Source organism: Meleagris gallopavo, chromosome 1 (assembly GCF_905368555.1).
Source record: "Meleagris gallopavo chromosome 1, MGAL_WU_HG_1.1, whole genome shotgun sequence".
NCBI lineage: Eukaryota > Metazoa > Chordata > Aves > Galliformes > Phasianidae > Meleagris > Meleagris gallopavo.
In genome coordinates this window covers 129,186,577-129,206,876 of record NC_139404.1, presented here as the reverse complement: position 1 = coordinate 129,206,876, position 20,300 = coordinate 129,186,577, and the positions used below count along the sequence as shown (strand labels likewise).

Below are 20,300 nucleotides of genomic sequence, written 5' to 3'. Positions count from 1 at the left end.
CCCTAATGCCACATTATTTCTCAAGAATAGGTATAACTGCTGCTCCAGCCAGCTGAAACACTTACCAGCAAATTTAGCCATTCTGAAGAAATTAACTAAACATATTTTATATATTATTGCATCATAAAGCCTCAGCTCAGAAGTTTTCTTATTTGATGCCCACTTGTGTGCAATAAAAAATGTGCTAAGTGTACACAGAAAGCTATAACATTTTAGATGTAAGCATATGTCACCAGTGTTTAGCATAATCATCGAATCACAGAATCACAGAATGGATTGGGTTGGAAGGGAGCTTACAGATCACCTAGTTCCAACCCACTGCTGCAGACAGAGCTGCTGCTCACCAGATCGGGCTGCCCAGGGGCAGCTGAGCACCTCTAGTTGAACACGTTAGTTAGAAGCATTTTACCTGTTTAGAAGAACACTTTTGCATTATTATCGCTCTGTATGTGAAATGGTTCACATATTTCATGGCTAAAAGTTAAATTTTAGAGCAGTGGGAGATCCACAGAAAATTGCCTGGGAACTTCAGGATACAAGAACTGCCACTACTCAGTAAGCAGCCACACCGAGAGAATACAAAATTCATTTCTGTCTGCTCTCTATGCACTTACTTTTGGCTTTTGAATACACCTGACTCTCACAAAGCCTGTGCAGAAGCTTAAGTACCTCTTAAATACAGCCATGCCCATGCTGTTTGCATAGCACCTATGGTTACAAAGCAGGGAACCTGTAACTGGTCCAGCTCAGAGGTGAGAAAAATGTGACCTTCATCTCTCTATCCAAAGAGCCAATGAAGGAGCTGGGGCTGTTCAGCCTGGGGAAAAGGAGGATGAGGGGAAACTTTATTGCTCTCTTCCTATATCTGAAAGGTGCTTACAGTGAGAGTGGGGTAGGTCTCTTCTCACTGGTGACAGGTGACAGGACGAGGGGAAATGGCCTCAAGTTGCAGTGGGGTAAGTTTAGGTTGGATATCAGGAAACAGTTCTTTACAGAAAGGGTTGTTAAGCTCTGGAATAGGCTCCCCAGGGAGGTGGTTGAGTCACCATCCCTGGATGTGTTTAAAAACCATTTGGATGTGGTGCTCAGGGACATGATCTAGCGGAGGGCTGTTAGAGTTAGGGTAGTATAGTTAGGTTGTGGTTGGACTTGATGATCTTTAAGGTCTTTTCCAACCTGCACAATTCTATGATTCTATGACCTGCCAATCTGCCCAGGCGTGGGCATCAGAGCTAAGCAGCGCTCAGGGTAACCCTTCTCCCACACTGCCTCTGTTCGCAGCACCAGCCCTACCTGTCTCTCACCTGAGCCCTCTTCACGTTTCACATCCACACCTGGCAAAAGTAAGAACGCTGCCTCAGTCCTTCCATGGCAAACCGTCTGTGAGCACTATTCTCATTTAAAAGTGCTGCACAAACCTCTAACACAAAGTAGCTCTTGCTCAAGAAATCTTACCGTCTAAAAATCAAACTGCGTCCTTACAGAAGTACGAGAGCTTTGCCGCTCCAAGCAGAGCCCCAGAGTACGCGGCAGGGCGACCAATGCGCAGACGGGCCCAGTCAGCAACGCGCTGGCGCCCCCTCGCGGCCGTCTCCCAGCGGCGCACCCGTAGCTGGGTGGAGCCGCGCTGCCCCCCGGCGGCGGCGCGGGGAGAGAACGGCGCTGGGGCTGCCCGGGCCGGGCGGGGCTGGAGCACTGCCGCGCGTTAAACATGCGTGTAGCAAACCTGCTACCTGTCGGGCAAATCCTGTCAGGCACTTTTTTGGTTTTGTTTTGCGTGAGGCCCCGAAGAGCCGCGAGAGTGCGGGACAAGGCACGGCTCCCATAGCGGCAGGGAGACCCGGGGCAGGAATTCCTAAGGCTCGTTTGTCAGGTTATGGAGAGAGAACACCGTTCTCACAACGTCACCTATATGGAGATGTGAATAGTTGGCGACAGAAAGCGAATCGCTGTAAGAAACACTCCCAGGCAGTAATATTGGGAAAAGCTCCCGTTGCTCCGTGCTGCTTCTTGCAGCTGCTTTTGGGCTCTGGCAGGGTTCATTCACAACTCTGTATCCACCCGTGTAGCCTGCTGTAGGGATCCTGTTTTAGCAGAGGGGTTCAACTCGATGATCTCCAGGGGTCCCTTCCAACCCCTGACAGTTCTGTGATGCTGTGGTCACCAAGGAAAGAGGAGGGGACCAACGTGTGGCTCTGCACCCCAGGGACACCCACACATCATTGCTTGAGAACAGCATCGAGCCACAAATGGAGGATTTGAACCCCAAGAGGCAACCTGCAGGGCGGGGAGCTGCTCGTCCCGTCCTGCCTTCAGCGGTGGGATCCATTCCTCTGAGGTTTTTGATAGATTAAAGAAGACAGATGGCACACTGAGCTGCAGGGCTACCTGGCGGAGGGACATCTCCTCATTGGAGTGTTATTTCCAAGTACAGCCACGGCGGTGATGCAGTGGCACAGGCTGCCCAGGAAGGTGGTGCAGTCACCGTCCCTGGAGGTGTTGAAGAACCGTGTGGATGTGGCACTGAGGGACGTGGGCAGTGGACATGGTGGGGTGGGCTGATGGTTGGACTGAGTGATCTTTTCCAACCTTAATGATTCTATGATTCTGTGATATTTATCACAGGTAATGCAAAATGCTGAGTGCACCTTGGGGAACCTAGAGGAGTCAGGACTGTGCTGTAGCCACGGTACCCATCCCATCATCATAGAGTCATAGAATCATAGAGTGGCCTGGGGTGAAAAGAACCACAGTGATCATGTAGTTTCAACCCCCCTACTATGTGCAGGGTCACCAACCACCAGACCAGGCTGCCCAGAGCCACATCCAGCTTGGCCTTGAATGCCTCCAGGGATGGGGCATCCGAAATCTCCTTGGGCAACCTGTTCCAGTGTGTCACCACCCTTGTGTGTATCACTTGGACAGCTGAACATTCGGATAACCCAAAGCTCACCTCCTACCCACACCACACGTGTGCCTGGCACCGCACTTGCTGCAGAGCTCCCTGCACAAAGCGCTGGAGCAGTGAAGCCCTCCTTGCCCCGTTCAGACACCTCCTTGTCCCCGCATGCATCCTGAAACCCAACCCAACGGTGCCGTAACACTGGTGCTGTCAACAGGCCTAGAACGGCGTAGCCCAAGTGCACTGCCTACAGAAGACGAATGTGCACACGGTGTCTATGCCCATCCACACGCCCATAAGCCCGCATCCAGGTGCATGCGGGCGGACGAGGAGTCCCGCCCCGCCCACGCCTCCGCTGTCCGCAGCTCCGCGCCGGGCCGTGCCGAGACCCCCGGGGTCGGGCGCGCCCCGCGCACCCACCGCGCTCCCGCTGCCGGGCTGCGCGCGGGGGCGGCGCGGGCGCGGCGCTGCGGCGGGGCCGCGCGTGGCAGCGGCGGGAGAGGCAGCGGCGCCGCTCCCGCTCCGCGCCGCAACTTTCGGGCCGACGCCACCCCCTCGCCCTCGACCCTCGCGGGTAAGCGGCGGGACCCGAGTCCGATCCGGGAGAAGCGGACGGACCCTCACATGGCGGCCGCAAACTTTGGGAACGCGGGGAAGAGGCGCGGGGTGCGGGCAGGTGCGGGCGGGCCGGGGCTGAAGCGGCTGCTGGGAGCGGCTATCCAGGACCCCGGTGCGGTGCGGTGCGGTGCGGAGGCAGCGGGGACGCGGCGCGGGGCAGCGGCGCGGGGGCGGCTGTGCGTTCGGGCCGGGGGAGCAAGTTGTGGAGCGGGGGTATGGTATGGTATGGGGAGCGGGTGGCAGTGACATGCGGTTCCCTCCCAGCTTTAGTGGGGAGTGGGGGGTCTTTGGGTTTGGTTTTTATTTTTGCCTTTTTTTTTTTTTTTTTTTTTAATAATAGGGCACAGAGGAAAACGGTAGCACACGATGCTGAGATCGGTGGTGTGGTGGCTGAGGCAGGTACCCGAGGAGCAGCAGGCGCTGGAGCAGCTTCGGTGATAGCAGGAGCTTCCCGTGCCTTTGCGAGGAAGGTCACTTTTGACACCCCCTACCCTTCCGCCCCCCCCCCCCCATTTTTTTGCGAAGCCGTGCATCAGCAGCGTGGATTCCAAGAAGCAGTAGGTGTTTCTTGGCATTTTCACTGGGATTTTGGAAAGGGAAGCCGGGTAGTTAATGGGAAAAGATTGCGACGGAGCACGGGGATGCGGAGGCTGCATACAGCCCTGGGTTTGCAGACGTGGGGAAGTTGTCGAGATGGGGAAAGGGTCGGAAGCGGCGCATGGAAAATGGTGACTATGCCTTCGGTGACGAACGAATGGAAAGGAAAAGTGGGCCACCAAGAATTTTCCCTGTTTTGCAGTTTGCTGTCAGCAGAAGGTAAAGCATGTCCTTGCCAGTATAGAATTTTACATAAACAGCTGATGTTTACATAAGCCTCCATAAGTTTGTGAGAAACACAAGGAGCAGAAGACGTGGTGTTGGCTGAGCCCGGCCGTCCTGCTGCTCCGACCTGTGATAATTTCTCCCTTTTGCATTGTTGCAGAGTGAGACCAAAGTGAGCAGCTGCACCTTCCCCCAAGCAACCACCTGCGTTACGCATCTCCTCTGGAATGGACAATGGAACGGTCTCTGGCTTTATCATGATCAAAAACTTCTTCCTCTTCTGCGTCTCCATGAGTTTAGCCGGCCGCTTCGGGTAAGTTGCCAATTACGTTTGGATTTTTGCTGTGGCTTTTGGAAGGAATTGAAAAGCTTTGGCTCCATGCAGTGTGGAGCAGCAGAACAAAACAAGCAAGCTTTGCTTTTGATCTGAACATAGCGGTGTTGGGAGAAGGGGGGTGGGTTGCTTTCCTGCTCCACCTCAGCATCTCATACTGCTTCTGTAGGAGGGCTTGGGGGAGACGTGGAGAGCTTGGACGGGGCCTGAGTGATCTGAGCAAGGCACAGCACAGGCAGTGCTGCACAGCAGGACACAGGGTGTGCTCTCGGCTGGGGCAGACTCCAGCACTGGGACAGCTCGGAGGGACAGCTGAGTTGGAAACTTGCTGAGATAACCAGAAATTGCATTTCTCAGAAGCGTGTAACAAGGAATTCCGTTTCCTGATTTTGCTGTAGATGCTGTCTTGACGGTGACATTCAGAAAACTATATTGTGAAATACTCCTACGACTGTTCTTCAATAAACAGAAAAGCAGAAACCCCCTAGCTATCAATTTCTCCTAAACCTAGAGATCTTATGGACTTTTCAAAATAAGGATGTGCCACTGAAAAACATTTAGCAAGTGCCCTGGAAACGTAGGTTGGTTCTTTTTTTTTTTTTTTTTTTTTTTTTTTTTTTTTTTTTTTTGTGGAGGAGAACAATTATTTATGATTTCACTAGAAGAAAGAAATGAATCCTCCCCGTGTGCTGATTCACAAGCATGCCCATCAGTGCCTTGCTAGAAGAAGGTACAAAATGGAGATGCAAATCAGCTTCTGGTTTCAATTAAAATGTTTTTTTTCCAGATTGGAACTGGAAGAAAGACCAGAATTTGAAAGATGTCTGTCTGTACTGTAAACAGGACTGAGCCCTCTCTTCAGCGTGTGCCTTGTGCAGTCCTACAGTGAGCACGGTGCTGTGTCTGAGCAGCTGCAGACCTGCACACCGCAGGGAGGGCAAAGAGCTGCAGTCCACTGTAGGCATCTTGGAAAAGCTGGGGCCTGCTTTCACTGCAGCCTAGGACAAAACTCCCACTGGGCTTTCTAGTAGAAATGGAGAGGACTAAGACTGTCCCAGCGTGGGACTGGTTGTCCCTTGTCTTGGCATGGCAGGGATTTAACAAAGTATTCTCACACTGAGAAAATTGTGTGGGCTGTAACCCTTCCTGACCTTCCTTCATCCCAACAGAAGGTTTCAACTGCAGTAGTTTGGCAAGACCTTTTTGGTGCGGGATTTGTATACCTTGTAACTGCATTACTCCTCTAAGAGAAGAACAGATATGCACTACTGCAGAACAGAGGGCCTAACTCGCCCTTTCAACTCCCAGGTAAACACTGAATCCCAGGCCCAAGTAGGTATCCTCATGGCCCATAACCTGTCAGAGAAGGACAGCTAGGGGAATCTAGGACACTTGTTTTTGTTTTAGTGCTGCTGTGCACTAAAATGAGATCGTCATGTAACTGCCCTCCCACCCCCCAATTTCTGATCTCGTAATTTTAGTCAGGGCCTGCAGAGATAAGCAGCTCCAATTCACTGCACCACTCACACGCTGCCTTAGGGCTGAATTTTGACCCTGCTCAAAAGACAGAGGATGCTCCAGCGCTTCTGTTTCAGAGGCAGGAGCAGTTTCAGAGTGTAATTTGCTAAGTGCTTTGGGACTGACTCTTCAGGACAGAGCGGTACAATTTGCATGTAGGCTGCTTTATTAACTGCTACGATCCAGAATCTAATACTGGTAATACTTGCTGTTGCTATCAGATTATTTTTTATTAGCTTCATCCACGTTTGAATTGCCCTGCTACATTTCAGTGCTTTTAGCAGTGTGCTAAACAAAAGCGATTGGTCAAATGGCCACAAATTAGACACAAAATACAGTAGGGCATTACAGATGAGGGCAGAGATTTGTCTACAGTTCTCCGTAGTCATTCCATGATTATATTAAATCATAAATACAGTGTTTGCTGACATAGCCAAAGCCACCTTTGGGGATTCTGATGCACAATGCCTGGTAAAATAAATAGAAATTATGTATCTCAGTCTCCTAGGCTACTTCAGAAATCTCAGCAAAAGTCTGTGATTAACGGTTAACATAAATGTGGAATGACTATTGAGTGCTATCCCCATCAGTAGGCTGTAGAGAAAGAAAGGTTGTAGGCATTGTTGTAGAAGTTATTTAAAGAAAAGTCACTGAATCAAACTTCCAAGACATGGGTTAAAGGAGAAGAGTACGCGACACCCCCATTCTCATTGCCTAACAGTTTTATGACCCCACTCCACATAACGAGTCCAGCACAGGTTGAGGCTTTTTCAGGCTTCTGTGATTTCAACCTTGCATTGAGTTGCATAATGCAGTAAGGATAAGATACGCTACTGAAGTATTTCAAGATAGTTGTCTTGAAGGTGAATATTTGGAATAGAGTAGACCAGACTAAACTAGAATATAATAGAATAGCTCAGGTGGAAAGGACCTACTAAGATCATCAAGTCCCGCTGCCTGACCAATTCAGGGCTAACCAGAAGTTAAAGCCTGTAGCACTTAGGCAGTAATTTGAATCATTAGAAATAAATTATAATTGTGAAGCATGTTTTCAGATGGGATGAGAATCTGATTTCTTCCATCCGTTTGACATGAAAGGTTGCATTGAATTCAGTCGTGTTTCATGTCTGCAAGGTCTGTAGGATCATGCTGCCAGTAGCAAGCAGGAGGTGGGTGCTCTCCTGCCATCAGGTCGGAGGAAAAACAGAATATTTGGATTTGAGTTTCTGCAAGATTACTGTGGTGATGTGGTGATCCGTGGTGAGGCAGAGCACCTTGGGTGGAGCACCCCATGGGTAGGATCCTGTCCTGGCTGAGGGGTGCAGTGGCACTGCAGAGCACCCTGCCCTATGTGGGCTGTCAGGATGGGTGACTGCTGTGGATGAGCAGGAAGATGTCCCACATGCCTGGCCCCATGCCGGCCCTCCCTGCTGCACATTGGCTCTTCGTTGCCAGCCGCAGGCCACCCATGGACATCCCTCTTGACGTGCTGGCAGCACACGCTCCCTGCGCATGCTTGCATTTTGTCATACAGTTTCAGGAATATGTCCGAGAGCTGAACCAGCAGGGACGGATGTTGTTGGTGTAACCACAGATCAGCTACCATCTGCTAATAATATTTGCAATTGTAGAAACATGGGAAGCAGAAGATTGCAATTAAACGTAGCTGTAGCCAACGCAACACGTCTCTGCTCATGGTGAGACTCTTGCTGTGGCAGCTTGGTGGTTTCACATACTTTCCCACTAGCTCACTGCCCTTATCACTGAGAACATAATCCTGCTATTTAGGCTAAGCATACCTCCCCTTCAGCCCGTGGCATTTACTTCACATTGGTCTCTGCAGCACTGAGCAGCTAGTTCTGCTGGTTTACGCCTTGCTGAGTAGTCACAGATGCTAGGGAGCTCTTCCTCATATTTTTAAGACTAATTTTCTGTAAATTATCATATGCTTACATGGTTGTGCTCATCCATTTATGTTTTGTATTCTGTTTTTTCTTTCTTCAGTGGCTCCAGATAACTTTATGAACCCATCAGCCCAATTCAACAAATGGAAAAACGGGTTTGCTATAAATGCTGAGAGGAGGCAGGTGGAGGGTCACCCTTCTGTCCAGCAGAAAGCTCCCTATAAGCCTGCATTTTGGCAGCCTGGAAGCACAGGGGGTGTTGGGAGGTGCTGAAATGGATGTTAAGGTACAAGGGGATGAAGGTGATAAAATGTTACCCCACGGGAAACAGGCTTTCATCACAATGCTCACAGAAGGCTTGTACTTAGAAGGCTATGAAAAACAGCCCTTGGTGAATAAAAAAAATTACATTATTCTTAAAGAATCTCAAGGACCATTGAAATTTCATTATTTTCAATCAGCCCTCTCCCATATTCTGATCTTTTGTGGAAGAATTGAGTTTTTGGTGCACAAATTCACGAAACAATATCAGCATTTTCAGATCTCAAGAATCGGTAACAAAGGGATGGTGAGATGCTCACTTAGAGAAATGAATGTATTTCCTTTGATATCTGGCCAGCTGACAGTATCCAGAAGTGTGCAAATGGATTCTCCACCATCTTCTACATAAACTGCTGATTTGTCTTGAGGCCTGGTATAATTCCTAATCCAATTGAAGCAAGTTCTTGGAAACTTTATTCTTAGAGAGAAAAAATGCAGCTTTCAATCACAAAGTACTCCACAGTTATTTCTTTAGTGTATCTCACTTAAAAAAAATTGTTTGGGGAAAATTGTGAAGTATCTGTAATCTGTTTTGCTCTTATTACAACAGAACTATGAATAGAACATGACATGATTTTGACTAGATGGCAAAAAGGCAATGATTAAAATGGTAAGCGATGAACTCATCAGAAGAGGTAGCTGAGCTTTTTTAGAGTTAGTGGATTTTACTCTGATGGCTCTTTCTGTAGCGTCTGATTTTTTCAGTCACCGTGAAACTGCAATATTAAATAAATGTAATGAGAAGTATTCCTGGTTGGTTTAGTTTATGTTCAGTAACAAGCTTTAAATTTAGTTATCTTTGAATTTTCTTAGCATCTTCTAAGGTTCTTTCCTAGGTTTATTTTTACTCCATAGCTGAAAACATTCTCTTAAAAACATTTTTGGTTGCAACAAGAAGATAATGTGCTTAGCTACCAATTTTTTTGATAAAACCTAGTCTTCATGCATGTGGAAATAATTGGTTTAAGATATTACCTGTGTTCTCGCTACTCGTAGAGCTATAGTATCTATTATAAAACAACGTATGTAACTTTGCCAGTACAATCTTAAAGCTCTTACGTTGTAAAAGGCAACCTCAGCTTTTACACCAAAATGGGAATTGCTATTTCATAAGCAATCTCAGGATACACAAAAAATGCTAACTTTTCTGTGAAATAAAAAGCAACATTTGCATTAATGGCAAACAGTAATCCATCTACAGACAGAACTTCACACAATACTGACATTTCTCTGAAAGTCAGCATCAGATGCCGTCTTTTTCGGGTAAAGTGATCTGCCAAATCTAAATTGGATTGCTGTTTTGCAGATGAAGTGCTGACTTTTTATGAGTCTTCATCCTAGTCACTTCCCCAGCTTTTTTATCTATTAATTAGCTTTTCTTGTCAACTATACAAAACTATACACATATTTCAGTATTTAGGGTGTGTATAGTGTTGTGGTGAAATGTCTATAGCCAAGACAGAATGAAGCACCATCAATTACTTGCATTATAGGAGAGGTTATGAGAACTAGTTGTATTTTTTCCCATCCCTACAAAAAGAGTTCAATGGAAATCTTCTCTCTGAGCTCAATTGGTGTTGAATTCAGATGTGAGCACTAAAAATAACAAGCTTTTTCAAGAGCAGAGAAACTAGTGAAGCTTTGTATGCTACGTGCCTGGCACCATACCTTTACAATAATCCCTGCTCCATATTTGCCATCCCTTGTTCCCATCGCCCATTGCACCACCTGTCTTTTACCTCTGCAGTCCATTTCTCTCTGTATCTTTCCTAATTGCCTGCAAATCTCTTCTGTATCTCTTAATTAGCGGATAGGAGGTGGGCTGGTTTTGCTGAGGCTGTTTTTGAGCTACATACGTGCTGACTGGCCCAGTCAGCAAGCCAGAGGGAATAGATGGCTGCTGACCTCACATTTTTACTTAATGAGGCATTAATTTAGATCGCTCTCCCCTTGTCTAGTCACTGCTTCTCATGAAACTTGTGGAAATGAAATGAAGTTTGATCTCTCTGCCTCTCTGTCACGTGCATTGGAAAGTGGGAATGCATTCCTACATTGATGCAGTGGAACAGGGAGACAGCATGATGCATGTCTCTTTCTTGTGAAAAAAAGGCTAAAAAGAAATGAGAAAAGTTTTAAATAGTGTTTTTACCAAAGCATTAGTTAGGATAGCTGAAGAATCTGTGAAAATTTCATCTCCTGTCCTTTTTTTGTTAGACTGCCGCTTGTAACACTCAGTAGTGAGCTTATTCGATTATGATTGACAAACAGTATAGTATTTGTTTTGAATGGCTTTTTGCATATCAGGCAGGATGTTTAATGTCTCTTTAATCACAGAATCATAGAATCATAGAATCATTAAGGTTGGGAAAAACCATTAAGATAATCTACCCCAACCATCAACCCATCTCTACCATGCCCACTGACCACGTTCCTCAGTGCCGCATCCGCACAGTTCTTGAACACCTCCAGGAACAGTGACCATCACCTCCCTGTGCAGCCTGTGCCACTGCCTCACTGCTCTTTCTGAGAAGAAATTTTTCATTAATAGCCAGCCTGAACTTCCCCTGGTGCAACTTAAATCCATTACCTCAGTGCCAACATCCCCTGCGCTATGAGGATCACTTCTGGTCAAGTGTTTCCTTGTGATTTGGTGTTTTTAGGAATCATACTAACTCCTTGCTCCCCTTTCCTGAGAGGCTTTGCAATCCTTTCTTTTTTCAGCAGAAGCACACAAGATGTATTAGGGGACAGATGCATGACTGGGTCTGACTGGGAGGGGCTATGTGACCACCAGCATGAATGAGGCAGACCTTGTGTCCCCAAACAGTCTGCACCAAGAGTGACTTACATGGGTGTCAGCAAGGTCCTGTTAGTGTAAGCCTTGTGGAGGGAAAACCAGGTTGAAGTCCTTTATTTTTCTTATAAATCCAGTTTTGCTAAGTAAGTATAATGCATATTTTACAAATGCTCTGCAAGGCATTGTATTCAGAGGAGTGCTTTGAGAGTCTCTACTTAATTATAGATTTATTTCCCTGCTGACTATTAGTAAATAAACGTAGATTTTACTTATTTTGTAATTTCTGGGTCACTTGGTCACATTGAGTTCAGATTGTTTGAGTGTAAGTGATCTCTGTCCCTTGACAGGGTGCATAAGATGGGGTGTGGTTATCAGCAGAGTGATGTGCCCTTTGTAGCAGATGAAACATTTGTTGGCAATTTCAGTAGAGACTTAAACTTGAATCAAACACTGAGTCTGAGCAAGCTTTCCATCTGCAGAAGTACTCATTGCTTGCTGCAGGTGAAGCATTTTTATTGATAAACTTGAGGTAAGCAAAACATTAGTAACCACAGGATTCTCTTGAATGAATATAAAATGGTCTTAGAAGTGCAAGTTCCAGTTGTGCTTGTAGGTGCTTTTCTGTAGGCTAGCTTCAGATCTGAGCCATGGGCACCTGAGCAGACAAGTTTTGAATTAAACATGGTAATATTTTTCTGGTTTGAAGGTGAATATCTGAAATACTTCTTTATGTAACTCACTGAAATAAAGAGGTCAGATCAAGAGCAGAAGAAAACAAACCTGGCCAAAATCTTATGGAATGAGGCCCACTACATGCTGTTGTTATTTGCATACTACAAGGAGGGAAACTAATTAATGCAGAGGAGAGATGAGGAATGAAGAACTGTGGGTTTCGTTCTGCAGTATTCCTTTCAGGAAAAAACAAGGAGCAGGTGAAATGAGAGGGGAGGGGGCAGACTCTTGTAATGAAGTTTCCACGAGTCTGACGCCCCATGATGCTGACATTGCTTTTGATGAGTCTCTTTTCTTTTGCATGAAACAGCTTATCTCAAACGCCGACAGCACCAGGAAAGGAGGACACCAATGATAACATTACCATCTTCACCAGGATCTTGGATGGCCTGCTGGATGGCTACGACAACCGGCTGCGACCAGGACTAGGAGGTAGCAGAGCTGGGTGGCTGTGGCAGTGAATGTGCAGGTGGTGGTCAGCGACCCCCTGCCACCCTCCCATAGAATCATGGAATCATGGAATCACTGAGGTTGGAAAAGACCTCTTAGGTCATCTAGTCAACTACTCTGTACCAACAGTATTGCCCACAAAACCATGTCTCTAAGCAGAGCCTTGACAAGAGGGATGGGTTTCATTAACCAAACAGGGCCCAGATAGTAGACTTGTCTTTGGACAAGCAGGGCTCTGTACAAGAGTAACTAAAGGCTTTTTCTTTTGGTCGTGTGAGTCATTTAAGTTGAATGAGGAGAGCATGTATGATGCCTACTTTCTGCGACTGAGTACAGTTTGGGTTTCTTTTCTCTCTTTTTTAAGGTGAGCGAGACAGGGTGCTATCAGGTTGCTGCAGGGTTCCCTAGCTGGTCAGCATGTATAAAATTATGCCAGTGACAAGAACCTCTGTTAAAAACAGAACCCCAGACCACCTGTATTTAGACAGCTACAGCAAAGCTCTATTGATACATCATTTCAATAACCTCTACAGCAGCTATTTTAAAGCTGTAACATGTGAGTAGTTACTTGCCATCCTAACCCTGTTGAGCCCTCCCTCAGTTCTCTTTCCTCCAGATTTCTCTCATCTTCTACTCATGTGTAAACCATCTGTTATGTTTCTTCCTGGCCCTTTTTTAATCCAACTACCCTCACCCCTTTCTCTTATGAGACCAACACATTGCTTTCATTCCTTTCTCTCCTTTTCCTCTCACTTTACACAGAGATGCTTGAAAATAGGGCTCAGTGCTCCCATCTTATGTAATGAACTTCTGAAATTTCTAGGAAGCTATGCCTATAGTCCTCTAGGTTTCCCTTTGGGTCTCTGCTCTGCGGACTCTTAGGCTGTCTCTTGGCATTCCTAGCAGCATGCTTGGCCTCAGAGTCTAAAGATTTCTTTGTCAGCCTTGTGACCAATAGGCTTTTTGGCCTTTAGTTTAGGCCTCCCTCTAGATCTCTAAGGCTCTAGGCCAGCCTCTAGGTTTCTTGGCCTCGAAGCCTCAGGGCACTCCTCTGGGCTTCAGTCTTGAGTCTTCAGAATCTGGGCAGTAGAACTAATTTCACTTAACTTCGAACAACTGTAGTACAGATGTCTGCCATCAAGCAAATCAGCCTGGTAACTGGAGGGCATACTTACCCTATAGGGTAAGGCATACTTACCCTATGGCCAATGTTAAAAGTGAGGTCAGGGGAACTGCAACTTGAAGTGCCTGTTTCTTTCCAGTGATCATAGGGAAAGAGCCTGGGCTCTCAACGGTTGATACTTGCATTTGATCAGGGATGAAATGTCTCTTTAAACATTTTCTTAATTTCAAGCTTTTGGGGATTTTGGAGTGATTCAGAAGTTGTTAAAAGAGAAATGCATCAGAAGCACGAACTGCATCTTAAAGCAATTACTGACTCAGAGTCTATATTTGTTGCAGAGAGAATAACTCAGGTGAAAACAGACATCTATGTTACCAGTTTTGGCCCCGTGTCAGACACAGAGATGGTAAGTTCTAGCACATAGCTTCCGATTCACTTGTGTTTACTGGCTCAAGTCATTTTCAGAATCATCACTGCTGCTCTGACCCTACGGTAACCTGCCTGTTTCTTTGTGCAAGGAATACACCATAGATGTATTTTTCCGACAAAGCTGGAAGGACGAAAGGCTTCGATTCAAAGGACCTATGCAGCGTCTCCCTCTCAACAACCTGCTCGCCAGCAAAATCTGGACGCCAGACACTTTTTTCCACAATGGCAAGAAGTCTATTGCTCACAACATGACGACACCAAACAAACTTCTGCGCCTTGAGGATGATGGCACTCTGCTGTACACAATGAGGTAATACCCTGGATTCGTTTGTTCTTATGCAGTTTCCCAGATAGATCTGCAAATTCAGGAGGGGAGCGTGGCACTTGTCCCACCCACAGCAGAGCCATGCTGGAGCCATGCAACCAGTCATTCGCACATATTGATACGAATATCAAGAAAAGAGGAAAACGTAATCACTGCCTACAAATACCAATTAATTTGTACCTTCTGAATACTGCTGGTACTTAGATATTTCCTTTGATTAAGTGAAAAACATACTCTCAACAGATTCGATGATTCTGTTCATCTTTTTTAGTGCAGATCTGTTCCCTCTTATTGTTTGTGTTTGTAGCTGAAGTGCTAATTGCAGAACTGTCCCAAAGGCCACACAGACTGGCATCTTCTTCTGGGGCACTACAGTTTGAACCCTTGAAGCTTTTGTTATTACTTTCTCTATTTTGCTAATTGTTCTAAAAGGCAAATCATCACAGGGATAAATGAAGTATGCTAGAAGCACTGAGGAGCTGTTTTAGCAAGTATTTTCCTGAAAACAAAGCTGGCAGTACACTGTCAGAGGAGCAAATTGGCATCTGAGTTCTTCAGGGTTGTGCTCCTCGTCTGATTAGAGGATACTGTCAGGCTTCATCATTGCATAACCTAGATATTATATATAATATCAATGACATTAGAGGATTGTCTGAAGTTCTTCTCAGGCCAAATCCCATGTCAGTATATGGCGATTTGCTCATTAAAAGTAACTAGGCTGTAGTAATTAAGACTTCCATGTATCTTCAGAAGGGTTTTCTCTGAGAGTGTAGTCATACAGACAACACTTGAAAAGAGATGAAAGAAAAGGCCTACTACTCTAAGCTTGTCTGATAGAAGCCTGTAGTGATGCACAAGTCCCAGCAGAGTGGCTGGGGACCTGGCATTAGGTGCTAGGGTGCCTTGAAATGAGGATTTTGAGAACTTGCCCCCCGGTGAAGTTAAGCACTCCGGTCCTGATGTGGGGCTGGCTGTTTAGGGCTAGTGGACATTTGGGGGGCTTTGAGTGATTAATGTTTGTTTGGCTCAGGAATTACACATCTGTATGGAGGCACCTAGAGCTTCTTAAGGTTTATTTCAGGCGTTCTGGTCCTGATTATTTACTTATTTGTTATTTGACCCTATTGTTAAATCCCTTCCCTTGAATGGAACAGAGGAAAAGAGATTTAGGAGATGTAAGGTATCCTTAAGTACATCCTTACACTTTGGATAATCACATTTGTAACTGCTCAACTGCTGAAAAAGCTAAGAGCTGATACAGGTCATGTTAAAAAGAAGGAAAAAAAGCTTACTTTCTTTTCTGCTATACATATTGCTGTTTTTTCTCATGCTTTTTGCTGAATTAGTGATTGCTGCAATAGAATTGTATGACCACTAAGGTTAGAAAAGACCTCTCAGATCATCTAGTCCAGCCATCAGCCCACCCTCACCATGCCCACTGACCATGTCCCTCAGTGCCACATCCATGTGGCTCTTCAACACCTTCAGACACAGTGACTGCACCACCTCCCTGTGCAGCCTGTGCCACTGCATCACTGCTCTTTCTGAGAAGAAATTCTCCCTAATATCCAACCTGAACCTCCCCTGTCACAAGTTGAGGCCATTACCTCTTTTCCTATCACTGTTGGATTGGAGAAGAACCAATCCCCACCTCGCCACAACCTCCTTTCAGGTCACTGTTGAGAGCAATAAACTCCTGAATCTACGTGAGGATATGCATACATGTTTAGATTAATCAAAGTCAAAATAACTATAGGAGAAACCTGTTTCAAAAGAAATGTTGGTAACTGTTGCCTTAAAAGCAGCCCCACTGCAGCCAGGGCTACCTTTGTGCACCCCCAAAGACTGCCACTGATGCATTTCCTGATGATTTTAAGCAAGTAACAGAGACACCTGAAGAAACAGAACAAGACCTGGGTAAGCTGTCATTGCCTCTCAGCTGCTCCGTGGAAGTGGCTCTGTCAGGGAGTGGTAAAACCAGGGCCACAGGCTGTGTGTGTACCAGAGAGAAGGCTGCCCTGCTCCAGCAACATTTGGGCTTGGTTCAGATGTTTTTGTTGTCCTGTTACATGTCTTTACCAGACTACCTTGTTTTATTGGCTCATAACCCAAGTGGCAGCAGCAGGGATGAGGAGGCCTCAGGCAGCCTTACCCCCCTTCTATGAAGAGCCTGGGGATTTGTGTTGCTGATACTCTCAAAATGTTAGGTTAGGGCTTCTTGGGATTTGTTTTTTTTGTAGGCTACAGGAAGATGCAGAATACTTTTGTAGCCTAAAAAACATGAGACAATTTTTTTTTCTTTTTGTGTAGAGTATTCAGTGTGGGTGTGCATGTGTATGGAAATAAATTTCAACTAACCATGCTGTATGTGATAAGAAATGGAGCGCAAAGCTTTTTAAATAGCTTCCTTTCCACTATTGCAAGTAATAACTTTTTAAAAATAAAAGAGTGTACATCTTATTCTGTTCAAACTCACGCTGAGAGGCTGCTGTGATAAGATGCAGGGAGCTGTGCTGCCTTCAGGATCACGGTCTGTCTTGGTGGGCAGTTCATCAGCAGTTGTGGTGCTGTGCCAGGAGGCAGTGGAAGAGCCTGACCTGACTGTGTGGCATGGCTGTGACCTGTGCTTAGCCCCTTAAGCAGATCTTGACAGAGATATGGCTGCTTAGTGCTGCCAGAATGGCATTTCTTGAGAAATTAGGATGCTGGGCGCAGGGCTTCTTGTCTCAGCAGCAGTGTGCTGGTGGAGGATGCTGGACCTCAGCTGGGGCATGAGCCTTGTATTCTGCAGGTCCTACCCCACTCACTTGGCTCACGGGATCTGGAAATGTGGAGACAACCCTCCCTTAGCTCTTCATCCCCCTCATTTCCAAGGAGGAATTGTGAGCTTCCCAGACTGTACGTAGGAGTAATCTGTGCCGGGAGGATTGGTCCCGCTGTCATTGACAAAGATGCCAGAATTGCTTTTGCAACCTCGCATCTGGCTGCCTGAATGAAGAGGAGGAGAGCAGCTGAGCCAACGTTGACCCTCCTCTTATTTGACTTCCAAATAGACGAGTTTTATCAGCTGAGCAAACTTCCAGCTTTAGCACTTGGCAGTACATATATTTTCATGATAAATGTGTTTACTTATAAAGAGAACTGAATTTTTTGCATGTTGCATTCCATGATTTGTAGTCTAGGTCAGGAGTTGGTAGGATATATTTTGCTGTAGAACTGCAATAAATATGCTTCTGTAACGTGCAGTATTAAAACTTTTCTGCCTGAACATAAGAACACAATGTGCTCTTTAGATAGATTTCATAAACGGCAATATTATCTGCGGGGAATAGCTTAATAATTCTGATTGTCTTTGATTTGGTAGGCCTTATCTCTTCTATTTTGTTGACGTGGTTTACAAATGATACGCCACTGAAGTGAGCATTGCAAATTCTTTCTCTTCCCCTAGAGGGGAGTGTTGTCTGCAGCTCCATTTTCAATTACCTATTTATTTATTTATTTCCCTTCCGTAAGAGCGCTGTGGTAAAGGGTCCATATTTCACTCATCCGTATAGAAAATGGCTTTGTAAAGGCAGGCAAAAATTTTATTCTTCTGTCCCTTCAAAAGCTTGAAAAATATTTAGATTACCTGAGTCAGGAAATAAATGCTATTAAAAGCATAACGTTCATTTGTTCCTTAAAACTGATGTGTTTCAAGGACAGTGATTTAAGCAGCCCTTTCAAGCTAAGAGAACTCAACTGTCTCAGTGAGCAGCTTTTCTATATTCAATGGGGGACGGCTGTAAAAATTTCAGCTTTGATAAACTTTGCTGTAGAACACTGGAAGAATGCTGTTAGTCTGCTTTCTTTCTTTTTTTTTTTTGGCCAGAAATTGTGTGAAGCAGATGATGTTTGCTTTTGGAACATAACTGAGCTTTCGGCCAGCAGTTGATAGACAACTGAAGTTGATTTTTTTTCAGCTTTTAGATGTTGAACATTCTTTTCATCTCATGACAAGGACTAAGCTCCTTGGAGTCCCATTCTTACCTTCAGTTTGAATGGAACCAGGCCACCTTTGCTACCTCTAGGTATCTAAACATCTGCCATAATTTGGAATTTTAACTGTCACATCGTTGTGTGTGCGATGTGTGTGCAAATAGATTTCCTCTTTATTATTACAGCAACTGAAGGTTGCCAGAGATTCTGGCTGTGGTTACATTTAAATCACAGAATCATGGAATCACAGAATAGCTTGGGTTGAGGGGGACTTTAAAGCCCACTTAGCTCCAACCCCTGCCCTGGGCAGGGCTGATCCCCACCAACTCAGGCTGCCCAGGGCAGCCCGGCCTTGAGTGCCTCCAGGAATCTGTTGCATTAAGCTGCATCTGCATAATTTACTGGCTTTAAAGTGCAGACATTTGTCTGTATGGTTAAGAAACTACCAAAACCTTTTGTATGACTCCAAAATACATTTATCTTTACTGCTTGTGGAAGTCATTTAAGATTCAGTGTTGTGTAGATGGGCCATCCGCTTGATGGCAGCATCAGCACGCTGCTGGGCATTCTGAATGGATGCATAGTTTACCTAGCTGGAAATGCTAATTCCTGTATTAGCACTCAGCATTAAAATTGCATGTGCAAGTTTACACGTGTTCTGGATGCGTGTTAGCACACAAATCTGCTCTTCTATGAAACACTTCCATAGCAAGCTGGCAATTACAAATACTGTAGAGCTGTTGACTATAAGACCAACTAACGGGAAGATGCAGTGCTGTTTTCAAGGCTTCCATTGGGAAAGTCAGGTTTTGTTTGCTTGTTTTTATTTTTTATTTTTAGGGAAAAATAGTTATGTGAGAAATGTGTGGATTTGCAAGCACTGGTGGTGCCAGAAAGTGCCCTTTCCCAGATGCAGATATGCTTGCATGGCCCTGAGTGAGGAGTGACCAAAAAATCTATACTTTAAAAAGAGATGTTAATCTTCAGTCAGCCTTCTAGATGAGAACATTTCTGTTCAAATTGTGCGTGTTGTTCTTACTTCAGAAGGAAGGTCTCGTTTATGCATCCATTTATATTTACAGAAAAGGATCTGGCAAGGCTTTGGGCATTGTATAAATATTACAAAACTAATTGGGAGCTATCAAACTGTATAAATGCACATTTCCTTTCAATGTATTAAAGACATGCTGCCTCTGCTTTCCTATTCAAACTTCAAAAAGCCTGAAGCTCGAAGAAAAAAAAATTCTTCACTTCGGGCTGAAGCTTGCAGAGTGGTAAAAAACAGCTATGATGTCATGGACTCTCAGTTGCTTATCATCAATTCAGATTTTGTCAGAGGAAGAGAAAATTGGAATATAAGAAGTGAAAGGCCGTCCCCTGAGGACAGTGTATCAGCGGGATTCTTGTTTTAATACCACGCTTATCAGTTCTAGTTTCTCTGTTTTTTAATGCACATTGCCACATTTCTCAAAAGTTGTCCTTCAAGGAACTGAGATTTTTTGTTGCTTCAAAAATCCAGAGGTGAAATTACCCACAGGGAGGGAAAGGCACAGGAGGAAGCTGTGGTGTAACATATTAATAATGAGAAATTATTATCTGCTCAAATATAGTCCCTATGAAGAGTGTATGACAGTAGCATATTCTGCTGATAATAGAGGTGGACAGAGACCTTCTGAGACCTTCATCACAGAGACACAAACTCTCACAGCAAGGGTAACATTGATTAAAAGACAAAACCCAAACTGGACCCAGTCCATCTTTGGATAAGGGGTTACAAAAGATCTAGCTTCAGTTTTAGCTCTGTACTGAGTACAAGAGCCATTCTGTCTTTCTGTTGGAGGCAGCAGGTACAGTTTCTGTCCAATTTCTATTTTTTAAGAAGGAACCAGGACAAGTATCAGTTGTTTCTGCAGACAGGGCGACCCAAAACTATGTCTGTGTGTGGAAAGGAGGGGATCACCTAACAGAGGAAGGAGTGGAGTCATGCCCTGATGGCTATCCTCCGAGTATTCACAGTTCCATTGGTGACCCTGTCTTTGCCCAAATCGTT

General features: G+C 45.3%; 1 protein-coding gene across 2 annotated transcripts in view; it reads left to right on the top strand.

The window, feature by feature from the left end:
* The first annotated feature begins 4,551 nt into the window (after positions 1 to 4,551).
* The window catches only part of GABRA5 (gamma-aminobutyric acid type A receptor subunit alpha5), a 51,722-nt gene continuing 35,973 nt past the window's right edge, over positions 4,552 to 20,300 (top strand). For both annotated transcript variants that reach the window (XM_085213523.1, XM_010727527.3), the window contains exons 1-4: positions 4,552 to 4,655; positions 12,259 to 12,380; positions 13,860 to 13,927; positions 14,040 to 14,260. In XM_085213523.1, the coding sequence (XP_085069649.1) occupies positions 4,570 to 4,655; positions 12,259 to 12,380; positions 13,860 to 13,927; positions 14,040 to 14,260 (497 nt within the window). In that variant the 5' untranslated portion in view covers positions 4,552 to 4,569. The remainder of the gene's footprint in view (positions 4,656 to 12,258; positions 12,381 to 13,859; positions 13,928 to 14,039; positions 14,261 to 20,300) is intronic.